The sequence below is a fragment of the Talpa europaea genome (assembly GCF_964194135.1).
Source record: "Talpa europaea genome assembly, chromosome: 10".
Taxonomy (NCBI): Eukaryota; Metazoa; Chordata; class Mammalia; order Eulipotyphla; family Talpidae; genus Talpa; species Talpa europaea.
This window is the reverse complement of record NC_140077.1, coordinates 66,741,351-66,756,137: the sequence shown is the minus strand read 5'-3', so window position 1 is coordinate 66,756,137 and position 14,787 is coordinate 66,741,351. Positions and strand designations below refer to the sequence as shown.

Here is a 14,787-nt window from a genome sequence, read left to right as displayed (position 1 = left end):
GTTCGAGATCGTGCAAGGACTACTGGAGATCCAGCACCTCACCGAGAAGAGCCTGTACAACCAGCGTCTCCGTCTGCAGAACGATCACCGAGGTGCGCGGGGCCGGCGGGACGCAAACCCCTTCCCCGGGGAGTCAAAGGCCTCGGTGCCGGTTGTGCTTTTCCCTGGTCGTCGCTCGAAAGAAATCCTTTAAATTGAACAGATAAGGACGCCGAGAGTCGTTCGGTGGCGCTATTTTGATGACAAATGGGTCTGGCCGGTTTTGTTTGTTGCACAGTTCCCTTTAGCATAACACCATGCTTGGGCTCCCGTGTGCTTGCACGCCATTGAGGCAGGATGGCCCAAGGCCTCTGTGCTTGGTAATCCCACAGAAGATTCTGGTGGTGTAGTGCTTGGTTAACCTGTGATGCCCCAGAGTGTTGTCAACTCTGCATTGCCCTTTATGTTCAGTTCCCTCTCTGGCTACACAGAGCCCCACACCAGCAGTGCATGGACAGCCCACACACTGTGTGCACAGGACCTGAAAACTTTCCCATGTGAGCCACACTCCCAGCCAAAGTTTCGTTGGCCACCTCCCAAGGGTCTCCACTCCGGAGCATATTCCTGCAGGTATGCTAGGCAGATCTCCCTGCCCCACCTTTGTTAATTTTTTGGTTCCCACAAATCCTTATTTTAAAAATTCTATTGAATCTCCTAGGTTCAATAGTTAACATTTTGCCAAAGTTCTTTATATTCTTAAATATACACCACACTATAGGGCTTTTCAAGTTTCCAGTATTTTACCAGGGTTTTCACCCACCACACTGTTAATATCTGTGACTAGATTAGCGTTCATGTGCATTGTATGATGTTTAGCGCATCTCTGGTTTCTATATACTAGATAGGGAACACCGCCCCCAGTTATGACAAGGGAAAATCTCTCCAGTCACCCATGGCCCAGGATTGAGAATCAGTGCTCTAGAACAACCACCTGCATAATCGCAGTGGATAGCCTCCTGAGCAATTAACCTTTCCAGGGTGTCTTGTGACTGTCAATCCGTGGTCACATTACCTAACTTGTCTCAAATTATCTAATACTTTATAAGAATGCAGTGTACATGCATGGGTTATAACTGGTTATTTTGATCTCTGTTTTTGAAGAGTCCAGAGGTTTCTACCTATAGCATATCCCCATTGTCTGTTGAATTGCTTCCTCGTGCTGTAATTTAATCTATCCAACCTCTTTCCTATAAACTGAACAGCCTGATGATTATGCAGGTTAAACATTTGTAGCCGAAATTTTATCTTATCGATGTAAGGTCCCTTCCCAAGAGGGCAATGTCTATCTGCTTCAGGATGAATATGTTTCTACCAGGCATCAATGTTGGGTTTTGTCGAATCCCTTTTCTGTGTCTATTAAGATGGTCATCTGGCTTTTCTGTTACTAAGGTGAATACGAATACATTCTTTAATTCCTGGTATAAACTGCATTCCTGGGATCAATTGTACTTGGTATGTATTATCCATTTTATATACATTGTAATTTATTTGCTAAAATCTTAATCTTTGCCTCTGTATTCATGATAGGCATCAGTCTGTAGTTTTCCTTTGAGGTCTTTGCAGGGTTTGGGTATCAGGGTAATGCTGACCTCACAGGATGAGTTGGCAAGTATTTTTTCCTCATCAGTTTTCCAGATTAGTTTGTAGAACTGATATTACTTCTTCCCTAAATGTTTGGGTGGTTGCCTTTGTAAACATTTTTATTGAAGTATAAAATGCGTAAGGTCACAAATCAGTGTACATAGTTTTTGATTCTTTTTTAATGCTTCGATTGTGCCACATTTAACCAGGGTAAGAACTCCAGGCTGGCTGCTATTGTCCTTTTGATATGTTCCTTTCTTTCTTTAAGGATGCGTCTCTCCTTTCTGGTAGAAGAGGCTGTCAGGCTCATCTTTTCTTGTTCTTTCCCTGCCTCCAACTTTCTCACACCATCAACCTCCCATCAAGATGAGCTTTCCACATTGCCTCTCTTTAAGGCTTTCCAACTTCTCTGCCTTGCTGTTTATTTGAATCTGCCAAATGCCAGCAGTGTGATAATGCCACTGATTCTTGCTGTCAATAAGCAGCACTTACTCACCTTTTGGTAATCTATAGCCACAGAGGTTAGTAGCCTGGGGAACAAATAAAAGCATTCATAATAATTTTTTTTAAGGGGAAACTAGCCATTTCTCTGCAGGGCCCTGGTTTCTTTCAGTGCGGAGGTGTTTTGTTTTGATTATTTTATATAGTTTTCCCATCATTTTTCATTTTTGTACAATGTATGCATTTTCATCTCGGTTATAGTCCCCATGAAATTCCCACCACCCGTTCACTCGTGAACCTTCACCATGGTCCCTTCACCATGGTCCTCCCTCCCCTGTTTTGATACTGCTCCCTTCTCCCCCCTTGCAGAATGTCTCTGGCTTATAGTTGCTTGTTGATTTTGATTTTTACTTTATTATAATTACCTTTTTTCCCCCTGATCCCTTATTTGGATCCTCTACATTCCTCCTGTAAGTGAAACCATCTGATATTTTTCTTTTTCCTTCTGGCTTATTTCACTGAGCTCATGCTCCATGTTCCTGCAAATGACATGAGTTTATCTTTTTGGCTTGCTGAGTAATACTCCATTGTGTATATATACCAGATCTTCTTGATCCAGTCATCTATTTTGGGGGCATTTGGGTTGTTTCCATAGCTTACCTATTGTAAATAGTGCTGCAATAAACATAGGGGTGCAGGTGTCCTTTTGAATTAATGTTTTTATGTCCTTTGGGTAGATTCCTAGGAGTGGGATTGCTGGATCATATGAAAGCTCCATTTTTAGGAGCTTTGGGGCAGGGAAATCAGTGGGAAGTTTTGTTTTTTTTTAATAACTCTAGATACTTTGATACTTGTCCTTTGGAAGGTTATAGCAGCTTTTGGTGCCCCCAGTGCCCTGTGTTGTTTTCCTGCTTCTCCTCTGCTCTGATTTGCAGGTCATGACTACAGGCATAAGGGTAATGCAGTTCTCTTCCTACCTCTGGTTGCTCCCCCAGTAGAATCTGGGAGTTGATCTGGGATTTGTAGCAATGTTTGATAAACCAAAACCGAGCTCAAGAGATGACATTTCTTTCCTTGAATCCTGCCTCCATGGTGTGTCTTTGTTCCTGTGGAGATGTCTCAAGGGTGGCTTTTGGTCTCAAACTCATTTAATGTGATAATTGTCAAGGTATGCACAGAATTTCCAAGAAATAGGAGCCTAGTAAAGGCCGTGGGCTCAGCAGGTACCAAACTCCTGGTGGGGGACCCTCCTGGGAAAAGCAATAATGTCTTTTCTTAGAACAGAGTGAGGGCTGATGTTTTCCACAGGAATTGAGCTGCATAATGTTGAGTATTCTGTGTTGTGGCTGTGATCTTTCCATACCATAACATCTTTTTCCTCTGCCCAGTCAAATCAGACTGGACAGTTTTGCACATGCTCGTGGTTTTGGCACTTTAACAGAGACCATAGGACCACTGCTTAGTGGGTGTGGAAGTCCCTCTCAAAGCAACAGAGATTCCCCAGCACAAGGTCTCTGCTGGCACCTCCTGTCCTTGGCCCTCCAAAATCTGTGCCTATCCTGCTGCCATGTGTCTGGGAGCTGGGGAAGGAGCAGGGTGGCTCTGCCCACTCTGAAGGACAGGTCTCAATCGGGGAGTGATTGCAGAACCATGCCATGATCGGGCAGAGAAATCCCTCTCCTTTCCAGGGCTTTGCCTGGGTAGTCTCCTCACACCTCAGTGGATAGCTCATGGATGGTAAAGCAGGTCACACCCAGGACTGCTGGCCTGTGGCCGTCTGAGCCCGGGTACCTCCAGCACCCTAATTGGTCTCCTCAGCCTGGGCTGCAGCTCTGACCCCACACCCATGCTAGCCTGCTCTCCTTCCAGCACACTCTGTGCCTTCCCTAATCCCCTGGAGACTGGCTGCTAGAGAAGGGCCCTGTCCTGGGTGAGAGCCAAGACTGAGCTAGCTAGTCGTGCTAGGTATTCCCTTGGACCTCAGGACTGGCTATAGTCTTCAGATGGGCCTTCCCACACATCTGCGCCTATGCCTCTCCACTCTGGTGGGAAAACTGGGCACGCAATGAGGTGGGAGGATTTCACCAGCCCCCACCGCATGCTGAGGGGTTCTCTGGTCTCATCCCCTCCCAGTGCTCAGGCAGGCGCTGCGGCAGAAGCACCAGGAAGCCCAGCAGGCCTGCCGGCCCCACAACTTGCCCATGCTGCAGGCTGCTCAGCAGCGGGAGCTGGAGGTAGGGGTATGGGCAGGGTGGCCTGAGAGCTGGTGGCTGCTCTGGGCCTCTGAGTCCTTGCTTGTGGCTCTTTGTTGTAGGGGATTGGGATGTTCTAGGATGGGTAGAATGAAGACCTGCTCCTTGCAACTGTGGCTCCTTGTAGGTTAGGTAGAGGCTAAGTGGGCACTATTGTGCCCATGGCTTGGGGGTATAAGAGCAGTAGTGAGGTGACAGGGCCAACCGGCAGGGACACATCCTTGCCCAGGCTGCTCAGGGATAGCTGGGAAACCCACCTATAAGCAAGAAGCTACAGGTGTTGGGGTTGCTCAGAGATGTGTCAAAAGAGCCCAAGCTAGGTGTGCAGGGAGGAGGCACAAAGCTGGGGTCTGTCAGCAGCCCCAGTGGGTAGTGGCATCATAAAAGCCCCAAGACAGTGGCCAACTTGACAGCAGACAGGTGAAGCCTGTGTCTGGTCCAGATCATAGTGGTCCCAAGCTGTCAGCTGGGAGAGATCTGACCCAGCAAAGGACATTGGTAGGTCCTGGAGGGGAAAATTTGGGTGGGGCAGTTGATGCCCTTGGCAGGGTTTGACATAGTTCAGAGGGGAGTGGCGTGTGGGTGCAAGAATGGTGCTATAGGTGATCTTGGAGCTGGGGAGGGCTGGAAGAGGTGGCTGGCTGGGAAGTTATGTATGAGGAGGGGTTAGGGAGGAGGCCTGAGTCTCACAAACACCCTCTTGGTCTCACCGTCTCTTGGTGACAGGCAGTAGAGCACCGGATCCATGATGAGCAGCGGGCAATGGACCAGAAGATTGTTCTCGAACTGGACAGGAAAGTGGCCGACCAGCAGAGCACACTGGAGAAGGCAGGGGTCACTGGCTTCTATGTGACTACCAACCCCCAGGTCAGTGCCCCCAGAATGCCTTGACATAGGTGACAATGGGCCCCAAATACCCAGTGCCATCTGGGGTTTTATGACTGATCCCCAAAAACACAGGCTCAGGATATGAGGGTGATGTAAGAAAAGCTTTAGGAAGGGTTTCTGTGCTGAATCAGTACAGAGGCATGCCCACCCTCCCCAGGCTCTCTTCTTCATACATGTCTCTGCACTGAGCAAGGGCAGCTGTGGGCCCTGCTTTAAGGGTAGAGTCCCAGGTTCAGTCCCCTCCTGGCAGGTTGTGGCCTCAGTGGAAGTCGGCCCTGTGTGTCCTTGGGAAAAGGGAGTTTTGGCTGCTACCTGGGGACCAGGTAGCATTCTGATCCTCACAGTAGCTTTCTGCATCTCAGGAGCTGACACTGCAGATGAACCTGTTGGAACTCATCCGAAAGCTGCAGCAGAGGGGCTGCCAGGCAGGGAAGGCAACCCTGTGACCAGGTGGGGTCCCTGTTGGTCACCCACTGCTCATCGTGGCTGGGAAGACAGCACTCTCCCACTGTGGCCATAAGCAGCCAAAAGTTAAAAGAAGCTTGTCTTCCTGACTTCTGACCATGACCACCATATTCCCAGCTCCCTGTAGGAGAGGTCACCAGACTGAGGAGAGACCAGGTGTACCCTGGCTGTGCCTGCTGCCCATCTTAGTCTGGGTTTGTCCAAATTCTAGGATGGCATGACAGAGGGGAGAGTGGGCCCAGCCTCTGGCCGGCTGCCCCCAGACTGCAGGCTAAAGGGTCTATAGCACCTTCTCCCTCCGTTGGGCACATCTAGCCCCTGCCAAGCCTGAGACTTTATGCATGTGTTCACAGCTCCTCCCTTGGCATATACAGTCCCCAAGTGGGAGAAGCTCCAAGGCCCAAGCCCTGTGTGACCCAGAGAAATAAAGATGCCTCAGTATGGCCTGCCTGTGGCTTGTGTGACAATTCTGTGTCTGTCAAGGGCCCAGCTAGGGCATCACTTGATAGCTCCCTGGTCTGTGGACAAATCAGCAGTGGATGCACAGCCGAGCCCCAGGACCATGTCCAGTGTGCTTTCTGTGAGAGAGCACAGATGTGTATGTGGCCATGGGAGTGGGGCAGCTCCTCTCAGAACAGTAGGAGCCTGAGGTAGGTCACCGGGGTGAAAGATACAGCAGAAGTGTTTGAAGGAAGAAGAGACCCAAGGTGCTTGCCCCTAAGAGCATCCTGTGTAGTGGTCCAAGTTCATAGGCCCCTGTGTTTATCCCAGCTTACAGAGTTGGGTGTTGAGGTGTCCAGCACCCTACATGGTCAGGTCTGGAATGCAAGGAAGTAGTGGCAGAACTGCACACACCTTCCCCACACCCCCACTGAAGAGACTGCTCTGGACATCCCATTCACTCCTCACATGGGAAAGAGCTTTGCAAGCATGGACTGGAGGGCTTTTAGCTGCAAAAAGTGATTTATTGACCAGCCTGCTTCCCCAGTCTGGCCACTGTCCACATTGGTGCTTGGGATACATTAGTCAGACCCTGGTGGAAGGCAGTGCTTCGGGTACAAGGACACAGGGTATGGAGTTGGACACAGGGTATGTACAGTTTCCAGCAGCTCTGCTCTGGCAAGTTTAAGCCCTTAACTGATTACCCACATCCCGAAAAGAGTTAGGGAGGTGGGGCGGAGCATGTCTCACAGTCTTGGATATAAAAAGTGAATCTGTGAGGTTGAGGTGAACTGTAGTTGTGGCTTTAGCCTAGGGGCTTCCTACAACCCCCACTTTCAGGCCCCTGTCCTGACCTGAGACCCCTGAAAAGCTGCAGCCTGGGCAGAGGGGCATCTGCAGGTCGAGCCTGGTGGTAGGTAGTGTCAGTAGCCTGAGGGCACTAGACTGGGCGGTAGAAGAAACTGCCTGTGCAGAGCCTCCGCTTGAGCTCTTGCCACAGTAGCTGGCGCTCCTGCCAGGCCCCCTTCATGACTCCACTGTTCTCCAGGGCACGGCGAGACAGATAGGGCAGCACCTCCATCACTGGGCCATAGGGCACGTACTTGTATACAGGGAAGCCGGCTTGGCCTGCGCGTGCAGGCAGAGGAAGTGAGTCCCAGCCCTCTGGCCCCACATTCCCCCTCCCCGCCTACCACCACCTCCACCCCCCCCTTGCCCCCTCCAGGCAGACCCTGCTCACCCAGTGGAAAGCTGATCTGATCACACATGCCCAGCAGCTGTCCAAAGTACACCTTTCGGTCAGCAGGGTGCAGGCCTAGCTCCTCCATCCTGTGAGTAGGTAAGGCACTGGGTTCCCTCTGCTGGCTCTGAGCCACTCCTGCCACTTCAAACTTCTATCTACCCACTGCAGCCTCTGTCTGCCTAATAGGGGAGGATAGCCTCTGCCCTGCTGCTTCCACCTCGCCCCATGGTAGCCAGCTTTCCATTTCTGCTGTGTTTGCTCAGTCCTCTAGGGCTCCTTTTCTTCCTGCTTTCCCTCCAGGGACTAGCGGTGCCCTTCGACCATGGCTCCATTCCTGATGCCCTAACCCAGAAGGCAGACCCACCCAGCACCAACCCTGGGCAAGTTCTCAACCCTCCCACCACACCTTCAAGCCCAACCCCCAGCTCCGAGAGCCCCAACCGATAGGAGGCTTGTTCCACAGGCCCTTCCCCTGCTTCCCTCGGTACTGGGATTCAGTGTCACCCTGGTTTTCAGGGGTTTTTGTGTGTGTGTGTTTTTTTTTTTTTTAAAGATTTATTTACGGGGCTTCCCCTGGTGGCGCAGCAGTTGAGCGCTGGGCTGCGAGGCTGCCTACAGCCTCTGCAGCACCCGTTCATTCCCCGGGCCTCCGGCGAGGGTCCCACAAAAAAAAAAAAAAAAAAAAAAAAAAAAGATTTATTTATACAAGAGCTGGGGTACAGGCCAGATGCACAGGAGGGTGAGAGAATTCACCAGAGACAGATAGGGGAACAGAACAGGCAGACTGACGAAATACACTGCTGAGGGGAGCAGCGGGTGAGACAGGAGAGGTCTGCCATGTGGGTTGCTCCGAGGCCGGCAGGGATCGAACCGGCACTGCAGAGGCTGCAGACAGCTTCACAGTGCTGCACTCAACTGCCTGCGCCACCAGGGAGGCCCTGGTTTTCAGTTTTTGCATCTTTGTCCCTCATGAGAACATGAGCCCCATGAGTGCTGGGTTTCCACCATGCCTGAGCAGCAGTGCTGGGGATGCTCTCGTGGGTGCAGATTCTTTCTACCTGGCATCTGGGCTGGGCCTCACTGACCAATGGGAACACAACTGGTGTGGACAAAGGCCTTCCCTCAGGGCTTCTGGAAGCCTGAGACCACCACATGACAAAGCCTGAGCTGACCCGTTAGATACTAGACTTATGGCGAAGTCCCTTTTGCTGCCCCAGCCATGAATGAGAAATTTCAGGCCCACCAGCTGACCACAGATGCAGGCGGACCCAAGAAAGGCCATCAGAAGCAGGGACAAGCCTTGTCAGTGACTCAGTGACAGCAGAATTCAGGGAGCCTGGCATAGACCCTGGAGGCAGTGAGGAAGGAGAGATTCAGCTGGCACCCAAGAAAGGAGGGGCCTCTGCCCAACTAGATGGTGAGGGCAGACATTCTCAGTGGCGAGATTATGAAATCAGGAGAGAAAGGAAGCTCTTCTGATGGCAGATGAGACCTTTGGAAATTTGTTCTCTGTAATGTGTGTCTAAGTCAACTACCCTTTGATTGCAGCTTAAAATGTGAGTGGTGAACAAAAGGCTAATGAGTTCATAATTGCTTACTGAAAGCTAAGAAGGTGGCCATCTTCCACACAGCTGCCACCGCCCACCCCACCCCTCATTAGAGCTTCAAGAAATGGATATAGGAGGCTCTGTGTGTACGACTTCTAATGGACAACCCTGGTGCAATAAGGAACAAACCTAGATGAAGGTTCTAACTCAGAATAAAATTTCTAAACCTAAGGAAAAGAGGTGTTAAGAACCTGATGTTAAAAATTTGGTGTTAAAAGTTACAATTCTAGGGCCTCCCCGGTGGCGCAGCGGTTGAGCGCTGGGTTGCAAAGCTGCCCACAGCCTCTTGCAGTGCCAGTTCGATCCCCGACTGCTCCCCGGCCACCGGAGGAGGGTCCCGCGTGGCGCGCAGACCTCTCCTGCTGCCCGCCGCTCCCCTCAGCAGTGTACTTCAGTCCTTCTGCCTGCTCTGCTCCCCGCTCTGGCTCTGGTGAATTCTCTCACCCTCCCGCGCTTCTGACTGTACCCAGTGCTTGTATAAATAAATAAATAAATCTTTTTTTTTAAAAAAAGTTACAATTCTATTGTGTATTCCTTTTAAATGTCAAAGATGCCAGCCTAATCTTTGCTGAACACAAAAGGTACCCTTGGCCCTGAGACCTGCAAGATTGAGGAGTCCAAGAGGAAAAATGAGCAAGTCCCTTTGGGTGAATGGAACAAAGGCAGGTAGTCCTGCCTAGGCGGGGTGCTGCTCAGCAGCCATCGCACTCTGTGCTCCCCACCCACCCACCGTCCAGCACTGGGGAACGAGATGCAACAATCTGCACTGGCCTAGGCAGCTGGGAACTCGAGGTCCCACCCATTATAGCTGCAACTGCTGGGTGGCAGAAATCATGGTGTTCAGTAGAATCACAGACTTAAAGGATAGCACCATCATAGTCAGGCTACATGGTGACATTCGTGAATGAGCTTAGAATGGCCAGTCAGTTCCACATAGTACACTGGGCTGCCCAGCCTGGCTACACCCTGCCCTACCTGCACCTTCACTGTTGCTTCAGGAAGCCCTACTTGGCCACCAGCCCCAGGCTCGGGGGACCCCCTGCTTTGTTCCTGGAAAAGATGAGCCAGTAAGGCTGCCACCCAGGGTCAAACCCTTGGGAGGGGGAGAAGAAGGGAGGTAGAGAGATGGAACCCCTGGTGTAGCAATGCTTGCATTAAGGTATGAAATAACAATGACAATACTAAAAACTATACTTCACCTTATTCCTACATCTGACTAGATAGGTTTCCATCAAGTTTTACTCCATGAGACAGGCATTTAAAAAGAAACAGATTAAAATGTTGAGAGTTGTTTATAAATAAGGTGACATGTCAGAGGACTCCTGAGGGACTCCATGATTTCACACTGCATTTGCACATTTCAATAAGCTATTTAAATCACCAGTGAAATTTACTTTTCCAATTTCAAACCTTAATAATGTACTTTTAAATTAAAAACAACGCAACTACAAATAGCCATTTTGTTCCTGCAGTGCTAATATAAATCCCAGTTGGGTCTGGGAGGTGGGGACCTGGGGGCTCTAAAGCCATATCCCCAACTCATGCACAGACCGTCTCCCCAAAACACCCACCACACCTGTCAGGTCCCTCTGCAAAGATTTCCACGGAGCCCACCTTGAGCCCTTCCCTAACCAAGATGCACTTGACAGCCCTGCAGGGGGCAGTGCCTACCTGTGCAGTGTGAAACGCACTGTGTCCTCATTGTGGGAGGCCACCATCACTTCAGCCTTGGCGTTCTGCTTCACCTCCTCCAGGACATAGTTGAGGCACCTGGAGAGAATGCTGCTTGAGCTAAGGTCTGGGCCTGGACAGGCTGTCCTGCAGGGTCAGAGGCTGCAAGGGAGCCCAGGTAATGCCCATGGCAACAGGACTGGGGAGGAACACCTGTCCCTTCTCTACACCTCATAAGTGAACATAGGGCTGGACACCTACAGGACACTAGCAAGGACAATGCCCAAGCGCTGGTGACTGGGTGTCCCGTAAAGGGTCCTGGAATGTATGTCTGGCCCAGAGAGGAAATGAAAGGCCAGGGGAATGGGCCTCCTGTGCTGGAGGAAAATCATCAGGACAGCAACTGACAGTGAGGACAACTTGACGGTTTCACACTGACAATGAGGACACAAGGCACATGTTCTCTGATCCAGCAATTCCATTTCCAGGTACATGCAACAGCTACGTCCTCGCACATAGGTACAAAAGATTGGACAGGCTGTGCCATGAGTTGCTGATGTAACGATTAATTAGCAAACCACCAGGAACCTCACAGAGACGGGCACATAAACACAAGCACCCCACTCTATTAGGATAACACTTCAGCTCTGCAGGCTAGGGGGAGCAAGGCGGGGGGGGGGGGCGGGGGATGGCCAAATCCAGCATTATATAAAAGACCAAGGGTGGGGTCTGAGTGCACAATGCAAATGTAGGGCACAGCTAGGGAGGGAGGGGGAGTCTGCAAGAGGACACCCGGGGTCTCTTTGATTTTGCAATATGTAAAACATCAGAGAGAAAAAGTACAAGGCTGGCCTGTCCATGCTGCAGGGCAAGATCATCATGATAAACAAGTGGAAAAAGCAGATGCAGACAGCTCAGCTAACAATCCCTAGTATGTAGATTAAAAAAAGCAAAAAAGGCTGAGTGCAGTGAAGAGGGATGCTCTGGCTCAGAAGTCTTGCTCCTACTGGAAGCTTCTGATCCCAGTTCAAAACCCTCACACTAATCACTCACACCTCACCCCAGGAAGCCTGAAGCTCTGGGACTATGGAGGCTTGAATACCTGTGATACATGGCGTTGGTGGCCTCATATGTGGGATTGATGGGATCCTCATAGCCAATCTCTGTGGCACGGGCACGTTCCTGGGCCATGTATGCACCCCGCACCAGCTTGGCCCCAAAACACCAGCCCTCGCGGCAAGCCAGCTCCAAGTCCACAGTGACATTGTCATAGGCATCCTGTGGGATCAGGACCAAAAGTCATCCAGGAAGGGCCCTCTTCAGCCTGCACGTCCCAGGGTCTTCACAGGCCCATGAGCTTCCTGAAGCTAGCAGCAGCTGGCTGAGGGAGGTGCCCCTGCCCACCTGTGACACTCAGGGAATTCAAAAGGAGGTGTGGGGAAGAAAGGCCATTTGATGTCTATCCCCAAAGGATAGGGGACACAGCTTCCTCTGAACTGGAGACACTCTGTGTGGGGACGGACTAGATACCACCAACCACAGTCTCTTCAGGCTGACTTGGAGGTGGGGGCTGCATGCTAGGTGCATCACCTGGACTTCCCTCTCACCTACCCCACTCCCCCCCTTCCCCTGCAGACTTGAGTCCTACCCACCCTGCATCCTCCAAACTCCTGGCTAGTCTCTGAGCAGCCTAACCCAGGTTGGTGTTAGGAGTCCTCTTAAGTTCCATGCAAAATTCTGGGCAAATACTTAGTATCAAAGAGCTCAGTGCTTTCACCAGATCCACACGAAAATGGGCAGGAGAAAATGGTCACTCATGAAGCCTTAGAAATTTGGGGATTAAGTGGACTTTAACAAAGTTCCTCCTCTCCCTCCTCCCTTTCAAAACCTTTGTATGTAGTCCGATGCACAGAGAAGGAGTAGCACACAGCTAGTGACAGGGTACAGAAGGCAGAAACCTCTCCTCTGGCACCAACCACCCTCAATCCTGTACCCCAAGGCACTGACCCCAGGTCTCAGTCGTCTGAAGACAGGTGGGGAGGTGGCAGGTGGGGAAGCTCCATACCTTAAGGTAGCACTGGTACGTGTTGAAGATGAGTGGCTTCTCCACATTGAATTTGCGCTGCATTTCCAGCGTCAGGTGGCTGATGGCTGGCTGGAAGTAGGTCTGCTCAGCATCTACCATCAGCCGCACACCTGCTTCGGTGGCCTTCTGAAAGGTGTAGGGTAGAAGAGCAAGTTTGTCTAGGGCTCAGGTAAGACAGGATCCCAATATACACAAACCCACATAAATCCTATGTGCATCAACCTTGGCCAGAGTATCCATCCTCTGCAGCACCCGCATCATCTGCTGCTCTTCCTCTTCTGTGAACTTCGACAGCAAGGGCTCCAGCTGTCCTGTCTAAGGGGGTAGCACATGGTTAGCCCTCAGTGGGCCCCAGACTGTACCTGTAGAGGCCATCAACCCCCTGCCAAGGGGCATTGCCTACCCCCAAGTGCAGAGGTGGGAGGGTCACTTCTGCCTGCCAATACCCAGAGCCTGGTCTCCAGGAAAACCTCTCCTCCCACCCCTCCTCCAGCCAGTTTGTGTGAAGGTCAGTACCCCCTCCTCTGAGGCCACAGGCTATACAATGCCTGGACCCTCAGTCAGCTAACTGCTGCTACTTATAGGACTGACTGGCTCAGGTCAGGCTTGCACCCAAGGTGTCACAAACTCCCCAGTACCCTTGGTAGGGGTTGGTGGGGGGGCTTTCTGCTGCTAAGGAAGTCACCCTTGATTCATCCAGTTACCTGGAAAGGCTCAGTCCTTGGGCAGGGAGAGGGATTTGGAGGAAAAACTTTATTACAGGCAAACAGGGACAGCCATGCAGAACACACAGACATGCAGCAGGGAAGGGGACACCATCCGCAGGTGGTGAACTTCCAGAAGCTAAGGTCATTCCTGGGCTGGTGTTCAGTGTCCACGGGGCACCCACTTTGCAGGCACTGGACCCCTACCCACATGCTCCTGCAGGCCCCTGAGCATGCCCTTCATTGGCCAACAGTGGCTCAAAGTTTGGGGCTGGGCCCTCGGTTAGGGTTCAAGTTAGTGAATGGTAGCATTTGAGGGCAACCAAGACACTTCTGCTCCTCCATATCACAGCTTAGGTGGTGATTTCAAACAATTCCTGATTACCTTCCCACAGGGTTTAGGGACAGGCAGAGTGTCATTCTTCGCCCCTGAATACAGGCTGGCTCATGGCTTAATTTCAATGAATAGAATGGGCAGAAGTGACACCATGGGACTTCTGAGGCTGGAAAAGATGACAGTTTCTGCCTGCATTTCAGGGATACTTGTCAGCCACAGGCTGGGGAAACCCTGCCCAACTACCAGCATCAACTACCAGCTGTGTGATGGGAACCCTCCAAAATGTCCCAGCCCCATTCTCTGTAGACTCTATAGGGATCCTGAGCAAGACCTGCCTTCCAGTCACTGAGGTTTGGGGTGACCTGACCTGCAAGAACTGATGACATGGGGAAGGACCCTCAGGCACCCCTCTCCTCACAGGTCTGGTCACACTCAAGGGCACTAGTGGGTCTCTCTTTTCCGCCTGATCACTGGGGTCTCATGGAACCAGGACAGTAGACTCAGCCACTCTGGGTCCCCACCTGCCAGCCCAGTGTAGGCAAAGGGAGCATTTCCCTGACAGACATCCTGCTGAGATGGAGTCCAGTGGCCAAGGGGGCATCACCTGCATGTTGGGGACCACTAGGTGCTTGGAGAACTCATTTCTGATGTCAGTGAAACTGTTCCAGTCCAAAAGGTCCAGGGTGCTGCAGGAGAAAGTTAAGTGAGCACAGGGGCAGACACTTCTCAGTCTGTCTCCCAGCTTTACTCGCATGCACTACAATCTGTTGGGGTCCCAAGCCCAAAACCAGCTTATTCAACCTAAAGAGCAGCCCCCTCACAAAACCCACCACAGTGCTCAGTTTTGAAAGATAGATAAAATACTAAGTATGGCCTCCTCTTTCAAATTTTAAGTTCGCCCACGCCAGGTCCCTTCTGACCAGCAGTCCAAGCCCAGAGGGGGAGCAGGCACCCTTAGCTGGGGCAGTCTGGGTGCGCAGAAGAGTGTGCCTGAGACAGGGCGTGCAGGGAGCGCGTCCTGCATTGCCATTT

At 51.3% G+C, this 14,787-nt stretch overlaps 2 protein-coding genes across 2 annotated transcripts in view; one reads left to right on the top strand and one right to left on the bottom strand.

Moving 5' to 3' along the window:
* LOC311178755 (protein DGCR6-like) overlaps positions 1 to 5,647 on the top strand; it is a gene marked incomplete at both ends in the record, with an annotated part of 11,568 nt that extends 5,921 nt beyond the window's left edge. Inside the window, 4 exons of the mRNA XM_084245488.1 lie at positions 8 to 92; positions 4,195 to 4,295; positions 5,040 to 5,180; positions 5,564 to 5,647. Coding sequence (XP_084101614.1) covers positions 8 to 92; positions 4,195 to 4,295; positions 5,040 to 5,180; positions 5,564 to 5,647 — 411 coding nt within the window. The remainder of the gene's footprint in view (positions 1 to 7; positions 93 to 4,194; positions 4,296 to 5,039; positions 5,181 to 5,563) is intronic.
* Positions 5,648 to 7,039: 1,392 nt separating this feature from the next.
* On the bottom strand, positions 7,040 to 14,509 carry LOC311178754 (proline dehydrogenase 1, mitochondrial-like; the record flags this gene model as incomplete). Its single annotated transcript, XM_084245487.1, has 7 exons — positions 7,040 to 7,235; positions 7,348 to 7,436; positions 10,629 to 10,727; positions 11,731 to 11,906; positions 12,694 to 12,840; positions 12,937 to 13,029; positions 14,360 to 14,509. The coding sequence occupies 7 exons, from the start codon at positions 14,507 to 14,509 to the stop codon at positions 7,048 to 7,050; spliced, it is 942 nt and encodes a 313-aa protein (XP_084101613.1). The 3' UTR covers positions 7,040 to 7,047.
* Between the last annotated feature and the right edge of the window lie 278 nt (positions 14,510 to 14,787).